Genomic DNA, 16,105 nt, shown 5'->3' with positions numbered 1-16,105 from the left:
GTCAACATGCATTAGTCATGGCGGACGCCACGGTTCAGGGTTAATGAGAGCTGAAGGAGTCAGCTCCACTGATGGACTAGCACAACCTGCCTCCACAGCCAGAGGACAGGACAACACTCTGACCATCCTTGTGCCTTCCTTTAATGGTTTTAGTGCAAAATCAGCTCCTGAAATATGACGCGATCTATTATTAGATGTAGTGGCGTTCACAGATCTGCACTGGCGTAGAGTTACATCATGAGGGCTTAGATTCACGGCAAAGGATGGAGCATCTTTAACCTAAAGCAGAGCATGAGTTTTTAGGGTTAAATCATGTCTACTAGGGTCACACACTGGTGATACAGAACACAACAGGAAACACTACACACCACATAACTGGCAGGACTCTCAGCCATCACAGTGCCAGCACCAGACACAGCTACAGTCATGGCTGTATACTGGTGAATGTCATTGCCTTTGGTTTAGTTTCCTCATGTAATGAGCTTGTCAACCAGTTACCAGGTTAATCATTGTGCTGATTAATTTTATCCAGCGTAGACAGATATAACAAAAGCCAGTGCTGGTACAAATGCAGTAGGATGGTGAGTTTTTATTGCTGTGTATGAGGTATGTTCACAGATCCAAGAGTCACTGCCCACAAGAACAATAGAACGGTTCTGGTTCTCAGCTTGGGCTTCGTATTTCTGGCTATTTTCAAGAGAAGACGCCCTCATTCTGAGATACCTACAGAACTGCATTATTCTGCTAAATAGACTCATCGGCGCTGCAGCTCTCACTGTGACCTCCTACCTTTCTTGGCTGCCTGGTCCTGGCAGTTTTCATAGGTGCAGGGTCCCCAAGCGCTCCACGAGGAAACCTCACACTCCACAGGGCAGCTGATGTGGCAGAGCTGGGTGGTGTCTGGAGGAACGCCCAGACACAGGTCGCTGTCCACGGGTCGCAGCGCTGTGGAGACACAGGCAGGGTCACCAGGACGGTGTAGGAACAGACAGGACAGAAAACCTGGAGGCAGTCACACATTACATCCAACAAGGAGGTTTCCTGTTAAAATATCAACTTCTAACTAATACATCAGGATTTACAAAGCTGCACATGAGATGATATAAAACAGAACAAAGAGCTCCTCAAAGCTGTGTGAGATCTATAACATGTAGTTATACCACAAAGAGGAGAAAACCACACACAGCTAGGTCTTAGATCGCCACAACCACTGTCTTCAGAACCTCACATCCACAGAGTTAAAACCAGAAAGAAAGAACCTGCAGACTCTCTGTAAAGGGAACTCCTTTACATCATCCTCAACTGGCCAGCTCTTCCAAAACCAGACAACTGTGGAACAACAAAGCTTGTTTTTCTTCCCTTCCCAGCCAGCTTTCCATTCTGCCTGGTTCTTGGTGGACCTGAGCTCCACACAGCTGAAGGTGACTCTGTGCAAGGGCACCAGGCTGATGAATCATCCTGGCTGGGCCACAACGCCACTCAGGCTCATTCACATGCAAATTGCCTTCGCTTGGCCAAAGGCGTGCCTCTAACGGTGCTGCTCAGTGTGCAGACATGCCACATGCCCTGGAGTGTAACACGGGAGCAGGTGATGTGTCAAATGGCACGATTAGCTGCTATTAACATTTGAAACAAATCATGTCTTCCTACATACTCTGATGTCTGATTCTCTTTGTAGTTGCTGAACACATGCACTCGTGTACTCATATGGAGAATAAAACTTGAACTGGCTGCTATACGGGACCCCTTCCTTTGGATCAGGCCATCTAACCGAGGATCTGGGGACCTGTGCGATCCTGCTCCTGTTGGACAGGACTGCTAACATCACTGCTTCCAGCTCTGCATGGAGACCTGTGCTGTCACACCGTCTCATACTCGAGTATCCCAGCCTGCCTCCGGCTCATGAATCATTCCTGTCATGCCCGTGACTGGCACGGTTGTGAGAAGGGTTTGAGAGCCGTAATGTGACGAGAAGACGATTAATCACCGCTCTACACACCACGGCTTACTGCATCTGTGCTGCTTTTGTATGAACATTATGTTTGGTATCAATTAGTCTGTATGATAAACTGTTTCAGATTCAAAGACTTCAGGAATAAACTTGCAGCTGATCAAAGAGGGCATTTGCAGGAGGCTTGTAGTGAAGACAGTCGAGTTTCTGGTTTAATCAGCAATTGTGCAGCTTTGTGTTTATGCAGCAGGAAGCCAGCTGATTGTTTCACATGTGTAAACACGACTACTTTAATAAACACATTCTCCATTCTGGTTTGGGTTTTGAATCGACATCACTATGATTCTCTGCCCAATTAATGTAGAATAATTAGGATGGAATAAACGTCCTTGGGTTCCGTCCCCTCCACCACTTGAGTTCTGTCCAGGTACCATAGGTAGACATAACACCTAGCTTCTTGTTTTCTGACCGAGAAAGGCCTTCAGTGGAACAGGAAGTTCACTATATGAACACAATACAGGAAGAAAATGGATATAAAACTATATGTCTGGCCTTCTGCACAACATAGCAGTTAAACCAGGCCAGCAAAATCATTGGATCACCACAACCCCCCCTGGCAGAACTGTACAGCCGATCTGTGATTAGGAAGGCCACCCTGATCACAGAAGACCCTTCCCACCCCCTCCACCACTGCTTCCAGCTGCTGCCATCAGGCAAAAGATACAAGGTTCCACTGGCCCGGAAAAACATCTATAAAAAATCATTCATTCCCACTGCAGTAACCACTCTTAATAGCCGGAAACGAACACTTTGCTGTTTTTAACTGCCCCTAACGTCCTTTTAATTATGGCTGTACTTGTATGTTGTTTTAAATGTGTTTGTTTTTATGCCTGTCAAAGAAAAATTTCTGTCACTTGTGACAGACAATAAAGTTTATCTTTATCTTTTATCTTTATCTTTAGCACATTTACATTCATAGTGGCACAAATTCCAAACTGATGATGATGTGTCTGCGTTGGTCTGTTGGCTGGTTGGTCCTTGGAAAGGGTTAGGGTCCTTGGAAAGGGTGAGGGTCCTTGGAAAAGGTTAGGGTTAGGGTCCTTGCAAAGGGTTAGGGTTAGGGTCCTTGGACAGGGTTAGGGTCCTTGTAAAGGGTTAGGGTTAGGGTCCTTGTAAAGGGTGAGGGTCCTTGGAAACGGACACTTTAGGAACTTGGTCCAAGCACAGGGTGATGTTCACAGTTAGCGCCCTCCTGGGGGTTAGGGTTGGTCAGATAGGGCCCCTGCAGCCTCTCTGTCCCCACTGTGCTGAGAACCATACAGCTCTGACCAGGATGTCAACTCAGAGTGGTGGCTACTGGTTGTAGCTGCAGCTCAGTGAGCAGGAGGAAACACAACCATCGAGGTGGTTCTGTTGGTCTGCATGCTGCTGACACGGCATCAGAGAGCCAGAGACTGCTGAGAGGAAACATGAACTGTTGTTTTGTCCAAGTGTAAGCGGCCAGCATCGAGGCCCACTCAGATATGACTGAATGATTATTACTGTTGTATATATGTTATATTGATTTAAAAAAAAAAAAAAAAAAGTGAGCTTTTACAAGATTGAATTTCCCTTCTGGGATAAATAAAGTATTTTTCATTTCATTTCATATGATGCCAAAGCTGCTGAGATATTCAGTCTGTTCCAAGGTGGTGGACAAGTCAGCCGGTACTACCTTCACTACAGCCACTCAGAGTCAGCCTGGGAATGCGTGGCTGGTAGAACATGTCAGCTCTTCACCTCAACGTGTCAGGATTGTCTATAGACGGCCACATCCCTCTGACCAGGTGTAACCACTGGGAGGTTTTAAAACCCTAACCCTAACTCGTCAGCTGATCAGATGCTGCTGTCATGTGTTGAACTAAAGCACCCACATGATTGATAACTTTATTTCCTACATGCCCATGTGTTGTCAGACAAACATCCAATTATTTCTACAAAGATCTCTGTGCTTCATTACACAACCTTTCTTCTTCTCCTCCTCCTCGTGAAGTCTGAGCAGCACTTCACCACCATAACAAAGGCTGATTAATGGAAACCTCAGCACACACACACCTCGCTCAGGTAGCCACGCCAGATGGTCTATTCTCCCTGTGCTGTGCTTCCAGCCACCAAATTAGGAACCTCAGAGGCTGCCGCCCTGCGCCGCCACGCGCCAACTGCCATCAATAACCCGACTCCGGGTTTCCTTCCAGCTGAGGATTCACGGCACCACAGCTGCTGTACAGCATGTCACAGTGTGGTGCTCAGCAGAGTCTGCATTGATCATAATCAGCACAGGAACGGCGGAGATGCAGCTTCACTCCCACTCAGGGTCACAGGTTTACACCATCTTAGCTCCTGTTGTCTTCAAAACAAACTAAAAATAAAAAAGCTCCAAGGAAGAGTATTGGTACTTCAATTTGACAATGTAGGCTGTAAACAGTGACCCAGCAGTAATCTATTCAATAGGTTGAGCAAATATGTTGCTTAGACTTGGACTGAACCACCTCAGGAAGGAAATGGGACAGTCGCTCCCAGTAATCGGACTGGGAATGAGTTGTGTGTGGAGATATTACTGACAGACAATCTTAGTCTCTCTGGGATTCAGATCATCCTCCAGAGCAAATGGTGAGATTACATGAGCCTAATTAGACTAATTGGATTCCATCAGCAGCCAATTGGCTCATCACAATAGAATGAGCCAATGACAGCAGGAGTGGAAATGATATAGTTACCGTGGTCCTGATAAAGGACCCCGAGGACTACAGCAGCTCGGATCAGAAGCTGAAGGCGCTGAAACATCCTTCCTCACTCTGCTGGCACTGGGTTTTCCACTAGTTTGGTTTTCCAGATTGATCCTTTTTAGACCTCATTAAGCTTCTTCCTTAGAGATTAAAAAAAAGTTCAAGACTGCTGCTTGCTGCATGTCCGAGCCCAGCGGTCCGAGCCCGGCGGTCCGAGCTCGGCGGTCCCAGCCCGGCAGTCCAAGCCCGGCGGTCCCAGCCCAGCGGTCCAAGCTCAGCGGTCCCAGCCCAGCGGTCCCAGCCCAGCGGTCCCAGCCCAGCGGTCCAAGCTCAGCGGTCCCAGCCCAGCGGTCCCAGCCCAGCGGTCCCAGCCCAGCAGTCCAAGCTCAGCGGCCCCAGCTCAGCGGCCCCAGCTCAGCGGCCCCAGCTCAGCGGTCCCAGCGCGGCTGTCCTCGCTGTGGCTGCTCATGTCTGCCTCTGTTTCCTGATGTTTCCATGTATTCATGCTCTAACATTCATCTACTTACATCCACTGCATCATGTTGCTCTTTCCATTTTCTTTGAACGTTTTGGTTTACTTCCTGCAATAAAACATGATTTAAACACTTTGGTATGTTGTCTGTGTCACTGGATGTAATCCTGTCTGGATTTGTACAATCATCCAAATGCAAGTCATGTAATCACTTCCTTATCCACCAGAGCTTATCCAGAATGCAGTCATGCAGGTATCCATCTAAGGATGTTCCCAGGAGCTAGATTTAATCTCTCCTGTGGTCTCCTCCCGGCTGGACGCACCCGGACCTTCTCCAGGGAGGCATCCAGGTGGCATCCTGCTCAACTGGCCAGATAATCTCAGCTGGTTCTTCTAAATGCAAAGCTCCTCCTGTGTTGTGATCTCTGTCTTTCAGGAGTTCATGACCGTGGGTGAGGAGGGGGAATACATATCCACTGTGTAGTGACGGCTCCTCCCTGTGAAATGTGCTCTCGTTGAAAGGGGGCGCCACTGAGGTAAAAATACAAATAATAATAATGTGTGAGGGCTGGGACTAGTTCAGGACTCCCATTAATTATTCAGAAAAAATATCGCGTTAAAATAATTAGCGCATTTAATCGCACTTTTTTCAGTTCCCTAATTTCTGGCACACCGCTAACACTGATGCACACACTCCAGCCAGTAGGTGGCGCTAACGCACCTAAAGCTCGTTTGCCAGCCGCAAAGAAGATGTTCAGGATGCACTGAGTGACGTCAGCGCACAGCACAGTTTGGTGAACAGTGACGAAGACGAGACGATTCACAGGCCTGATGCTGCGCGTCCACGTCCAAGTCGACTTCATGCTAATGAGCGGCAGGCGGCGCTGTGCCTCATCACTGGAAACGCCACGTGGCGCTGCAGAACACGGCACACAGCGTCTCACTGCACAACGAATGGGAAGCGAGAGACTGACGGATGCCGTAGCATGATGAGGTGCGCACACGGTGAATATGATCGTTGTCATCGCTCTGAGTCTGCACCAACCTGTGAATGTGGCGCACAGATGAAAGACGTTTGTTGTCTGAGTTCACGTATACGTCTACTCATCAGTTCAGTCGACAACCAGGATTTATCTGAATTGAAAAACTTTTCTTAGTGAGTCAAATATAGCTGTTTGATATTAATGCAGTTAATTAAGTACAAAACCTCCAATAATGAGACACATTTAGTAGTTTCTAATGACCAGACGAGCAGCACTGATCAGCGGCTTCACCAGGATGTCAGAAACGTGCTTCTGTGTGCTCTAAAGGCTGCTGACCTGAAGCCTCATCACAAGAACCTGTTTAATTCTGGATCCTGGATACTAAGCAATCTGCTCCGGTTCATCACTGCTGCCGTGTAGAGCACGTACCTCATCACACCTGAACATGTGATTCAGTTTAATAACCCGACGACGCCAATGTCAACAGGATTATACCTGAAAACAGTTCAATAAGGAAAAGGTACTTGGTGACAGTCTGATGATAAAAAAAGAAATAAAATCCTACATTGGCTATAATCTCAGTATATACAGTATATGTATATGTATATATATGAGTCAGGTAGACGAGCTTTAGGGTTTGTGTCCACGGGCGTTATAACTTCATGAGTTTCATTCTCACTGGTCCGTTTGCTTTCCACTTGCTGCTGAAGTATCCTGGTTTGGGTTATAATACAAAGATCCTTTAATGAGTCTGAGGACGGACCAGTACGGTGCTGATCTCCTGCATCCCTTCGCTCTGCACAAGGCCCGACCCACAGGTGTCTGAACTGCAGCTCTCCCCACCGGCAGGTTCAGTCAACAGTGAGTTTGTGTTCGTCCAGTCTAGTATCACTCACGACACCTTTACCTGCAGACTCTTCAGTGATAAAGTCGCTGTAAGGACAGCGGCTGTCCTCTGCTCTCACTGCCCTGTCCTGATGTCCAGAACACAGACTAGCAGCAGCATCCACACACACAGACTCGTCTGATTCATATGAAGTATTTATGTCAATTTCAAACTGTAATTAGTATTCCTACGTCTGTAGACTGTCGCGGATGAATGTGGGGCTGATACCTGACCGTCCAGCCTTAAAGGTTGTTTACAGCCTGTCTGACCAGACGGCAAAAACTCAACGAATCAGAGGCATCATTGGTGCAGTGACAGCCGAATGAACTCTGTGAAACACAAACACAGACATGGCACATGGCATGAAAACTGGGTAAAGACTGTACGGAGCAGATCAGATGATCCAGGAGGAGGATGGAGCTCAGCAGCCGGCCTGGCACAGCTAGGGTTAGGGTTAGGTCTGTCTTCTGTCCCCCTAACTTTCTCCTTCATCCCCTACAGCCACATCACATCTCACCTGTAGCAGCATCAGTAGTGTCTCCATGCTAGCGTTCATGCTAACATGCAGCCATGGAGGCTGGAGGTAAGACAGAGCCTAGAGCGTGAGCCGCACCTCCGTGAACAGACCTGGCAGCGTGGAACGGTGACACTGAGAGATGATAGCACGCGGCTGCTCATGAGCATCTGATCTGAATATTTTCTAGCAACAGACGCCAGTTCAGCCTCGCCGGCCAGATGGACCGAGCCTAACTGTGTCAGTGCTGGATAACCACGGGCACGCTAGCGCCACTTCCAGCGCTGTGCGCTCAGTAATGCCACCCATTTACGTGAAAGCTCATATTCCATCTCCATCCTCTCTGTGTGGCTTTTATACATACATTAGCATATTCATAGAACTCAGGCCAGATTTAATGTGAGAGGAAGCCACATTAATGCTCCTGTCTGCTCACACGGCTGGATAGGTGTGTGAAATGCAATCCCAAGCAAAGGACTTCAGAGCCAGGAGCAGTGTGGCTGTAGTAGATGTGAATGGACCTGGTCAGACTGAAGCATGCTGTTGTTGTTCAGACTGACAACAGCCACTGATCGACCATCAATCATATCTAATCATGATCAATATGAACACACAGGAACTGGAGTAAGACTCCAACAAGTGCCATGTTCTCCAGGAAACACTACAAACTGTTCTCCTGGCACATGAGGACACCATCTAGTGAGAGACTGGTTCACCCTAAAGATGGTTTCAGCGTTTCTGCTCCAGTTTGTTTCTTTACAATCTGGAGCTTCATAGAAGAGTGACTGAAGGAGGAGGAGGAGCGCGTTGGCATCCGGTCCGGTTACCAGAACAGCTAGAACATCTGATAGACCAGACCTGGTCTGTCTTCTCAGTCAGTGCAGATGCTTTAGTTTCAGGAAATAAATACATTTCACTGAGATGTTAATTCAAAGTAAAACGCAAAATGAACAGTATTTATTGTAGAACACATTCCAGACCGCAGTAATCATATTCTGTCTTAACTAAACTCATGCTTTCATTCATTAATCTTAAAAATCAGCTGCATAGAGCTGACGGATCAGAACCATAAACTCACATTTATCTACATTCTGATGTGACGTCGGCATGAACCGCAGACATCTAAAGGTTTACAGAAGAAATAGTTTCATTCATGTAAAATAAGCTATTTACCTTTTAAATAAATTAAACATGAACCAAACCTGATTTATTATTAAGAATGAAAGTAGAGATTAATGCAGGATCCAGTCAGCATCCTGGACTGGACCAGCTGAGGAGGTTTAGTGTCAGCCGACGCTGTACAGGCCCGTGTAGGGACGACAGAGGTTCTGTTCTGCTTCTGTTCACTAACATCACACTTCACAGGGTTTACAGGACTCATGGGAGGAGAGCAGAGGTGTGCCTGCGACTCGTACCTACGTCTTGTTGTACTCTTTAAGGTCCAGTGTGGATTAAGTGGACGTAGGAACGTGTCCTGTGACTGCAGAAAGAGGCTTCTCCTGTCCACAGATGTCAGCGCTGCTCATTCTGACTAAACTCAGCTGGTACTGACTCAACTGGGAATTTAAAGGTTATTTTTCCTAAAGTGTTAATAAGAACTACCAAACCCAGGTAAGTACTGACAAGGTGGAGCGTTGGCCTGTGACGTCCCAGACAGTCAAATCAGCAGCTCATTAAAGTGTGCAGTAACCTGGACCAGCAGCACAAATATCCAGAACCAGATGTTTCCGTGGTGACCAACAGCAGCAGATGAGTGGTGAACAGTTAGGACCAGCAGCATACCCACTGCTCCTGCAGAGACTCAGTAACTCTGGCAGTTAAACACATTAACCTGGTGACCAGTGGAAGCGCATCCAGATGGTACCGATCCACAGCCAGAGCCTCCATGTGGGACTCTGTTCTGGCACAGAGGGCTGAGCAGCAGTCCCACAGGACCACATCTACTGAGGTCTCCTCGATACGCTGAATGTTGGATGTGTTCCTAACAACTTTAATAACATGAAAACCACTGAAGCACAGATGTCGTCTCCCCCCAGACTGTCTGCTCCCTGCTTCCAGAAAATCACAAACTGATTCAGCAACGAGTCAAGCTTTCAGTTAACTCCTGAGTTTTCACGTCTGACCGTCATTCAGACAGAATTTGACAGGCTAGATGTGGGTGTTGCTCTTGATTTGGTCACCTGCCCAGGTGTGTTCCTGTGTGTGTAACGGTGGTGATGAACTAAACCTGAACGCTGTGACGGCTGCAGAAGGTCACGTACAGTCAGCGGTGGGAGAGTTACCTTCTCTGCTCCTGAGCGAGCTGAGGTTGGGCGGCGTGTCAGCAGCAGACTGCACACAGTAGACCTCCCGTGTCTGAGTCCCGCCTCCACACAGGCCTGTCTGGTTCCCACGCCGACGGTCCTGCTGGCTCAGCAGCACGTCCACCCTGCACTCGGTCCACTCGGTGGTCTTCCAGCTGTAGCTGAGGACAGACACATCGGCGTATAGATTAAAATGGTAGCAGCTAACTGTCCCATCATCAGGTTAATGGAGATCACCGTTCGTTAGTGGTTTACAGCAGAACTCTATCGACTGGTCTCTCAATAAGGTCACAGATATCAGATTCATTTTCTGCAACAGGCCGTGCATAGATTAGCTGAACCAATCCATCGGTACTCTTACCAGAGGGCAGCGTATGGACACACAGAAATATCACCAGTGTTTGCCTTGACCACCACTAAACAATAATTTCTTCATCTTACTGCACATCACAGCCTTCACTGAACTGCATGCAAAATGACAAATCCTACAACTTCTCCTGCTGATCATCTCTGGTACGGCGTCCTTCTGCACAGTTTATAGGATGTGGTCGTATGTTGGAGGAGAAAGACACACGACAGACACATTCACCAACACAGCTGGAAGATGTGCAGATCCAGAAACTGAAGCCTGAGTCCTGCTGCTGTCAGGATCAACACATCAGAACCTAAACACTGGCTCTTTTTTGCCAACTGTTGGTTTCCACCCAACATGTTTGTCGAGTTTCTGAACTTTCTGTTTTTATGTTTTCATAAAGTTCTCACTCATGAACGTATCCCAAAACCTAAAGCACTGATTCCATCCATCCATCATCTCTACACCTTAGTCCTCACCAGGGTCATGGTGGGCAGAGTCTATCCCAGCTGACTCAGGGCAGGGCAGGTTCACCTGGACAGATAACCAGTCTATCACAGGGCTACACTTAGAGACAGACAACCAAGCACACTCACATTCACACCTACGGACAATTTAGAATCACCAATTAACCTCAGCATGTTTCTGGACTGTGGGAGGAAGCTGGAGAACCCGGAGAGAACCCACGCTGCACGGGGAGAACATGGAGACTCCACGCAGAAAGATCCCGGGTGTCCTCACCGGGACGCCGACCGGCGACCTTCTAGCTGTGAGGCACGGTGCTAACCACCAAGCAGCCTGCAGCCCAGATATGAACATATAGTCAGAAAACTGTCTCTTTGCGGCGTGGAACCGGGAGGATTCAGACCTGTGCTGTGTCTAGGAGCTGTGTGTTCCTGGGTCTGCTCGTAAAATCAACTGTTTGTGAAGTTTGATTGTATTTCCAATGTGATTTAAACATTTTTTAAACCCACACATGAAGCGTCATGTTCCTGAGTCTTACCTTAAAGAGCTGCTGAGTGCTTCCTGCTGCCTGACGTCCTGTTATATTAGAACCATTTCTTTGTTCTGCTTATTTGCTCATTTCTTTCCTCTATTCGCTCCATTGTTTTGTTTCCTCCTTTGTCTTTTCTCTGGATGCATGGTATCAGATACAGATGATGTATGTCCATGATGGGACTTATATATTATATGTTTTACTACTTTGACTATTTTACATGAATGAATGAATTCATGCCACATCCAGGACACATCCGTTTGTCACCGGTATTGATCAGTACTTTCTTCCAGACTACTGATGCTTGACCTGCTCTCCAGAGGTCATCAGGCTTCTCCTATTTACTGTTATCATCACATCATGTATTGCTCCAGATACAGTGAAAACGTCATCGGGTCATTCCATAAATGCTTATTCTGTCAGAGTGGATGGCTTTTTCCAGCCGCTGAGCAGCACCGGTGTCATGGGCTACAGGATGAACATCTCTCCAGAACTTTACCGTTCTTAACCCTGGATCTCTGTGTACAATACGCTCAGGGCTGCTATTCACCGGGAGCTGTCCTCGACTCGATCTTTTAAGCTGAAAGGAGTTTGTTAATTGCAGCACCTATTCATACGGGGCTGTGTCTGGTTATTGAATTGGCAGCAGGCGGCTTCAGCAACAATGAATAGTGGTTTGCACCCTGAGGTCAGAAAACGTAAACCCTGCCTGCATCTCTGCTCAGAATGGAATTCATTTGAGTTGCCATGAAAGGCTCCATATTCATGAGCAAGCTTTCTGTGTCTCTCTTTCTCAGGCTGCTGCAGAACAACAAGGCCCCGGGGACAGCAGTGCATCCTGGGACTTTAAATTGTCCAGATGGGGACAATCCAGCCGAGCGGTTGAGCAGCGGCCGGCGCTGACAGACAGAGGACAGCTGCTGCTGACGGATATCGATTTACTGCTTCACATTACGGCTGTTTGTGCTCCGACCAGGAAACAGACGGCTACAGTAAATTAATTTCTACAGAGATGAAATGAAAGTGGAGCTGTTATCACATCTTCTAACCCTCAGCAGGAGGTCCTGTCTGACGGGACACAGACGGTCATCACAACACAGTGCAAAGGACAGTAGTTTGCTTTATTATTGGTAATTATTTATGATGTTCATGGAACATTCCAGAAGACTACCGCAGGTTAGTGAGCAGACTGGCCCACTAAAGCTGGTTCATGAGATCCATGAAAACATCTCATCTACAGCATATCAGCCATGAAGGTTTCCTCACAGGGCTGAACACGTGAAACCTAAAACATCACGTCTTCAGAACCGTTTCTCCTCAAGCATCTGTGATTTTTAATTAATAACCTTAAAATTATTCAGATATTTCTATTTTTTTCGGAATACATGTAAAACATGAAATGAACGCTGACAACAGTACCTCAGGTACTGAAGACAAACCGGCGACCTTCTAGCTGTGAGGCTATTATTATTATTATTATTATTATTATTAAGGATTGAAGGAGTGATGGTGACATTATCCAGGAAGCGACTGCAGTTTAAATAAACATTCCACATCGAGAGAATCTGGAGGGGTGCTGACATGTGGAGCTGATATGGACATGAAACTGTCAAAGACGGACTCGTCTGGTTCCAGCTGAGGTCACAATAAACCCAGAACCAACAAAATTAAATCAGGTTACACTTGTTCTGGAACCGTTTATGTTTTGTCATGAACTATGGATATTTTGGAGAAATGTTTTTCCTGATTTTCTTTGGCTGCAGAACTCCAGTCAGCTTCCAGAACTTCCATCAGAGCTACGGTACTGTCTGAACATGTGCAGGACTTACACGATGCAAGGCGGCACCGCCTCTCCCTGGGGGCTGCAGGCCTCCTTCTCCTCCAGCTCTGGACAGTCTCCTCCTCCACCGACTGGGAACTGGCTCACTTTTCTGACCCGGGTGCGCTCCCCCTTGGGCCCGTTGGGATCGTAGCACTCCTTGGAACAAGGTGACCATTCAGACCACTCGGTGGCGTCGCAGTCTTTGGGCAGCACACAGGCCTGGAAGGTTACCGGCAGCGTCTCCTGAGAGCACAGGCTGCAGAGACGGATAAAGACACGAGGATCACACAGTTGTTATCACAGGTCCAGTCTGCAGCAGGACATGTCACTGTAGTCCATTACAACGTTCACTTTTACTAACATTTAACTAGAGCTGGACCCCAACAGCCGAACAGCCGGACAGCCGGACAGCCGACTATTCATCCACTGTGCTGGAATCGGGATATCAATTTTGATTGAGTACTGTGACCGCTGATGGTGGAACCGCCCGCTCACTCCTGCCCCGTTGGACCGAATGGTCGGGTATTAGGTTCAGGGGCAGTTACTGTTTCACACAGGGCAGGTAGCTCTGAGTAGTTTGTGTTCCTTAATAAATAAAGTCATCATTAAAAACTGCATTTTGTGTTTACTTGGGGTATCTCTGTCTGATATTTGTTTGATGATCTTAAACATTAAAGTGGGAAAAATATACAAAAACAAGAATTTGAGAAGACACTCTTTCTTTGTACTGTATATGATTAAAACGTGAAATTCACCTCCCACACTCATTACTGTGGTACCACAATGTCCACACAAAGCGCTGCAGACAGGAGCAGTGCAGGAACAGAGACCGAGCATGGCCGGTAGATGCCTCCACAGCCACAGAGTGGATCATTAAGACCAAATGAAGTGACGTCGCTCACAGCGACGTGATGAACATTCATTACAAACCCAGAGATGTGTTTCTAGATGGACTACGCTGTTTCTCCCTCTGTGTTGTAGAGACGTTCAGGGTAATGATGCCCTCCTCGTCTTCTCTCTCCACCACTTTAGTCAAAACAGTTCAGTTTCCCTCGACTCCTTTGACCCTCTGGATGTTTTTGTAACCGTGAAGAAAGAAGCTCTTTTAGTTTTTCTTTTCTTCTTGTAGTTTTGAACTGACGATTCCCTGCAACGATCAAGGTCTGTTCTGAGACCTTCCTGCTCAGGCGTCAGACGATGCTCGTCCCTCCAACTGTTCACCTCAGCTGATGCTGTCCTCATATCCACCCAACTACTACAACATCAAGTCAAAGTGCAAAGAAAGCTGCTCAACCCTTCCCGTAACTCAAGTCTATTTCAGCCTGTTTGCCAATGACGGGGTCGCTGTGGCTCCATGTGTGAGGGCACCTGTTACCTCCACCTCTGTTTGGACCAACTAGAAGCAGCTGGAGAAGTTTGGCAGATAAAAATACACTTCTGCCTCAACCACACAACTAAATATGTAATTGGGGTATTTTCTGTGTTAAGTCAATTTCAGAATCATAAACCTCTCATAATGTTGTGTGTTTCCACTCTGGACAACAGGAACAACACACCAGTGCTCTACTGGCTCTGAACCATCAGGTCACATCTCAGCACATTTCTGAAGACAGCCTGGAGCAATGGATGTGAAGCTGTGCAGCAAAACATTTGCAAACACATCCAAATCAATACTCTCAACTCTGAAAGCAGCTCTAAGGGCATTACCAGCCGGTAGAACCTCTGTCAGGGCGTTGCCAGGGGGCAGAACCTCTGTCAGGGCCTTACCAGCCAATAGAACCTCTGTCAGGGCCTTACCAGCCAGTAGAACCTCGATCAGGTGCTGTGCTCTTCAAACAGCTGATGAAGTCCACTGGACTTTGCAGTTCATCACAATTTAAAAGCCTGAACATTGGAGGATAATTAGCAGCTTTAGTAAATCAGATAAAATTAGAAATCCCAGAGTGATGGCTCCAACTGTAAATAAACTTGGTCATGGACGTGTTCCAGCAGCGATACGCTCATCGCTGGCAGCTAAGCCTCTTTGAAGCTCTCAGCCATCTGTCAGGCAGGGACTGGCTGGATGACTACACAAATATGGTCGTCTCTGAGTGAGTATCTGTAACTAGACATTAATCCCAGTGCGTATCATGTAACGTTCTGCCTGAACGCTGTGCTGCTACGAGTTTAAAGGTTCTGATTTGTGATCTGCTCGGAGGCATTAATAGAAAACGTAGAACCAGAGCCTTGATGCTCTCAGGATGTAATCGCCGGTGCTCAGTGGCCTCTTTAGAGTCGAGCGAGCTCTAGACAGAATGAGGCCATTCATCTTCCTACAAAGCGAGCGGCTCTCAGACACCACATGGACGTTGACCTCACTGGAGAGAAACCAGTGTGGAGACATACATGGACGGCTCTTCCAGTGGAGCTCTGATGACTTTGTCTAGTTTTACTGAGCTGTGAAAAGCCGTGTACAGCTGCATGATGAGAAGGACTCCTTCAAACTGACCTTCCTGCTCGGTCTCTGCTTTATTACTGAAGAACTGACTGTGACCAGATGGATTATTATGAATGTGAGCATCTCGCCTTCATTGTTGTGATTGAAAATAATCATCGACGTGGTTCACTGAGCTCAAGACTCTGTGTTGGATTTTGACTAAATATTCGAGTGAAGAGAGAAAACGGAGTGAAGACTACAGCGATATGACTGATGGGTGGTGACTTGAAGCCACCGAGTCCCAGAGACAGGAAGCTGAGCTGGAGCATGCAGCACAGTCAGCACATCCCAGCATGCATCCCTGTGAACACGTCAACAAACAGCCCGTAGACACATCATGTAAACATACATGATGTATGTCTGAAGCTGGGTACAATGATCCTGAACAACACATTGCAGACATCATCAGTCAGTGAACTGTGTCCATTCATTATTCATGGTTTTTGGGGGTTTCATCCAAAAACAACAAAACGCTGCCACAGCTGATCTGAACCAGCTGATAGCTCAGGAGGCACAGTGGGTCTGGAGAAGCTCCACTCGTCCACCCACCAGCCCAACCACATGGTGCACAGCGATGGCACTGA

General features: G+C 47.3%; 1 protein-coding gene across 1 annotated transcript in view; it reads right to left on the bottom strand.

Annotated features, from left to right (window-relative positions):
• thsd7aa (thrombospondin, type I, domain containing 7Aa) overlaps positions 1 to 16,105 on the bottom strand; it is a 149,222-nt gene that overhangs the window by 60,855 nt on the left and 72,262 nt on the right. The window contains exons 4-6 of the mRNA XM_008284040.1: positions 13,053 to 13,301; positions 9,854 to 10,035; positions 790 to 945 (exon numbers count right to left, since the gene is read on the bottom strand). Coding sequence (XP_008282262.1) covers positions 790 to 945; positions 9,854 to 10,035; positions 13,053 to 13,301 — 587 coding nt within the window. The remainder of the gene's footprint in view (positions 1 to 789; positions 946 to 9,853; positions 10,036 to 13,052; positions 13,302 to 16,105) is intronic.

This window comes from Stegastes partitus, unplaced genomic scaffold (assembly GCF_000690725.1).
Source record: "Stegastes partitus isolate 25-593 unplaced genomic scaffold, Stegastes_partitus-1.0.2 Scaffold340, whole genome shotgun sequence".
Classification (NCBI taxonomy): Eukaryota; Metazoa; Chordata; class Actinopteri; family Pomacentridae; genus Stegastes; species Stegastes partitus.
This window is presented reverse-complemented; position numbering and strand designations above follow the sequence as displayed.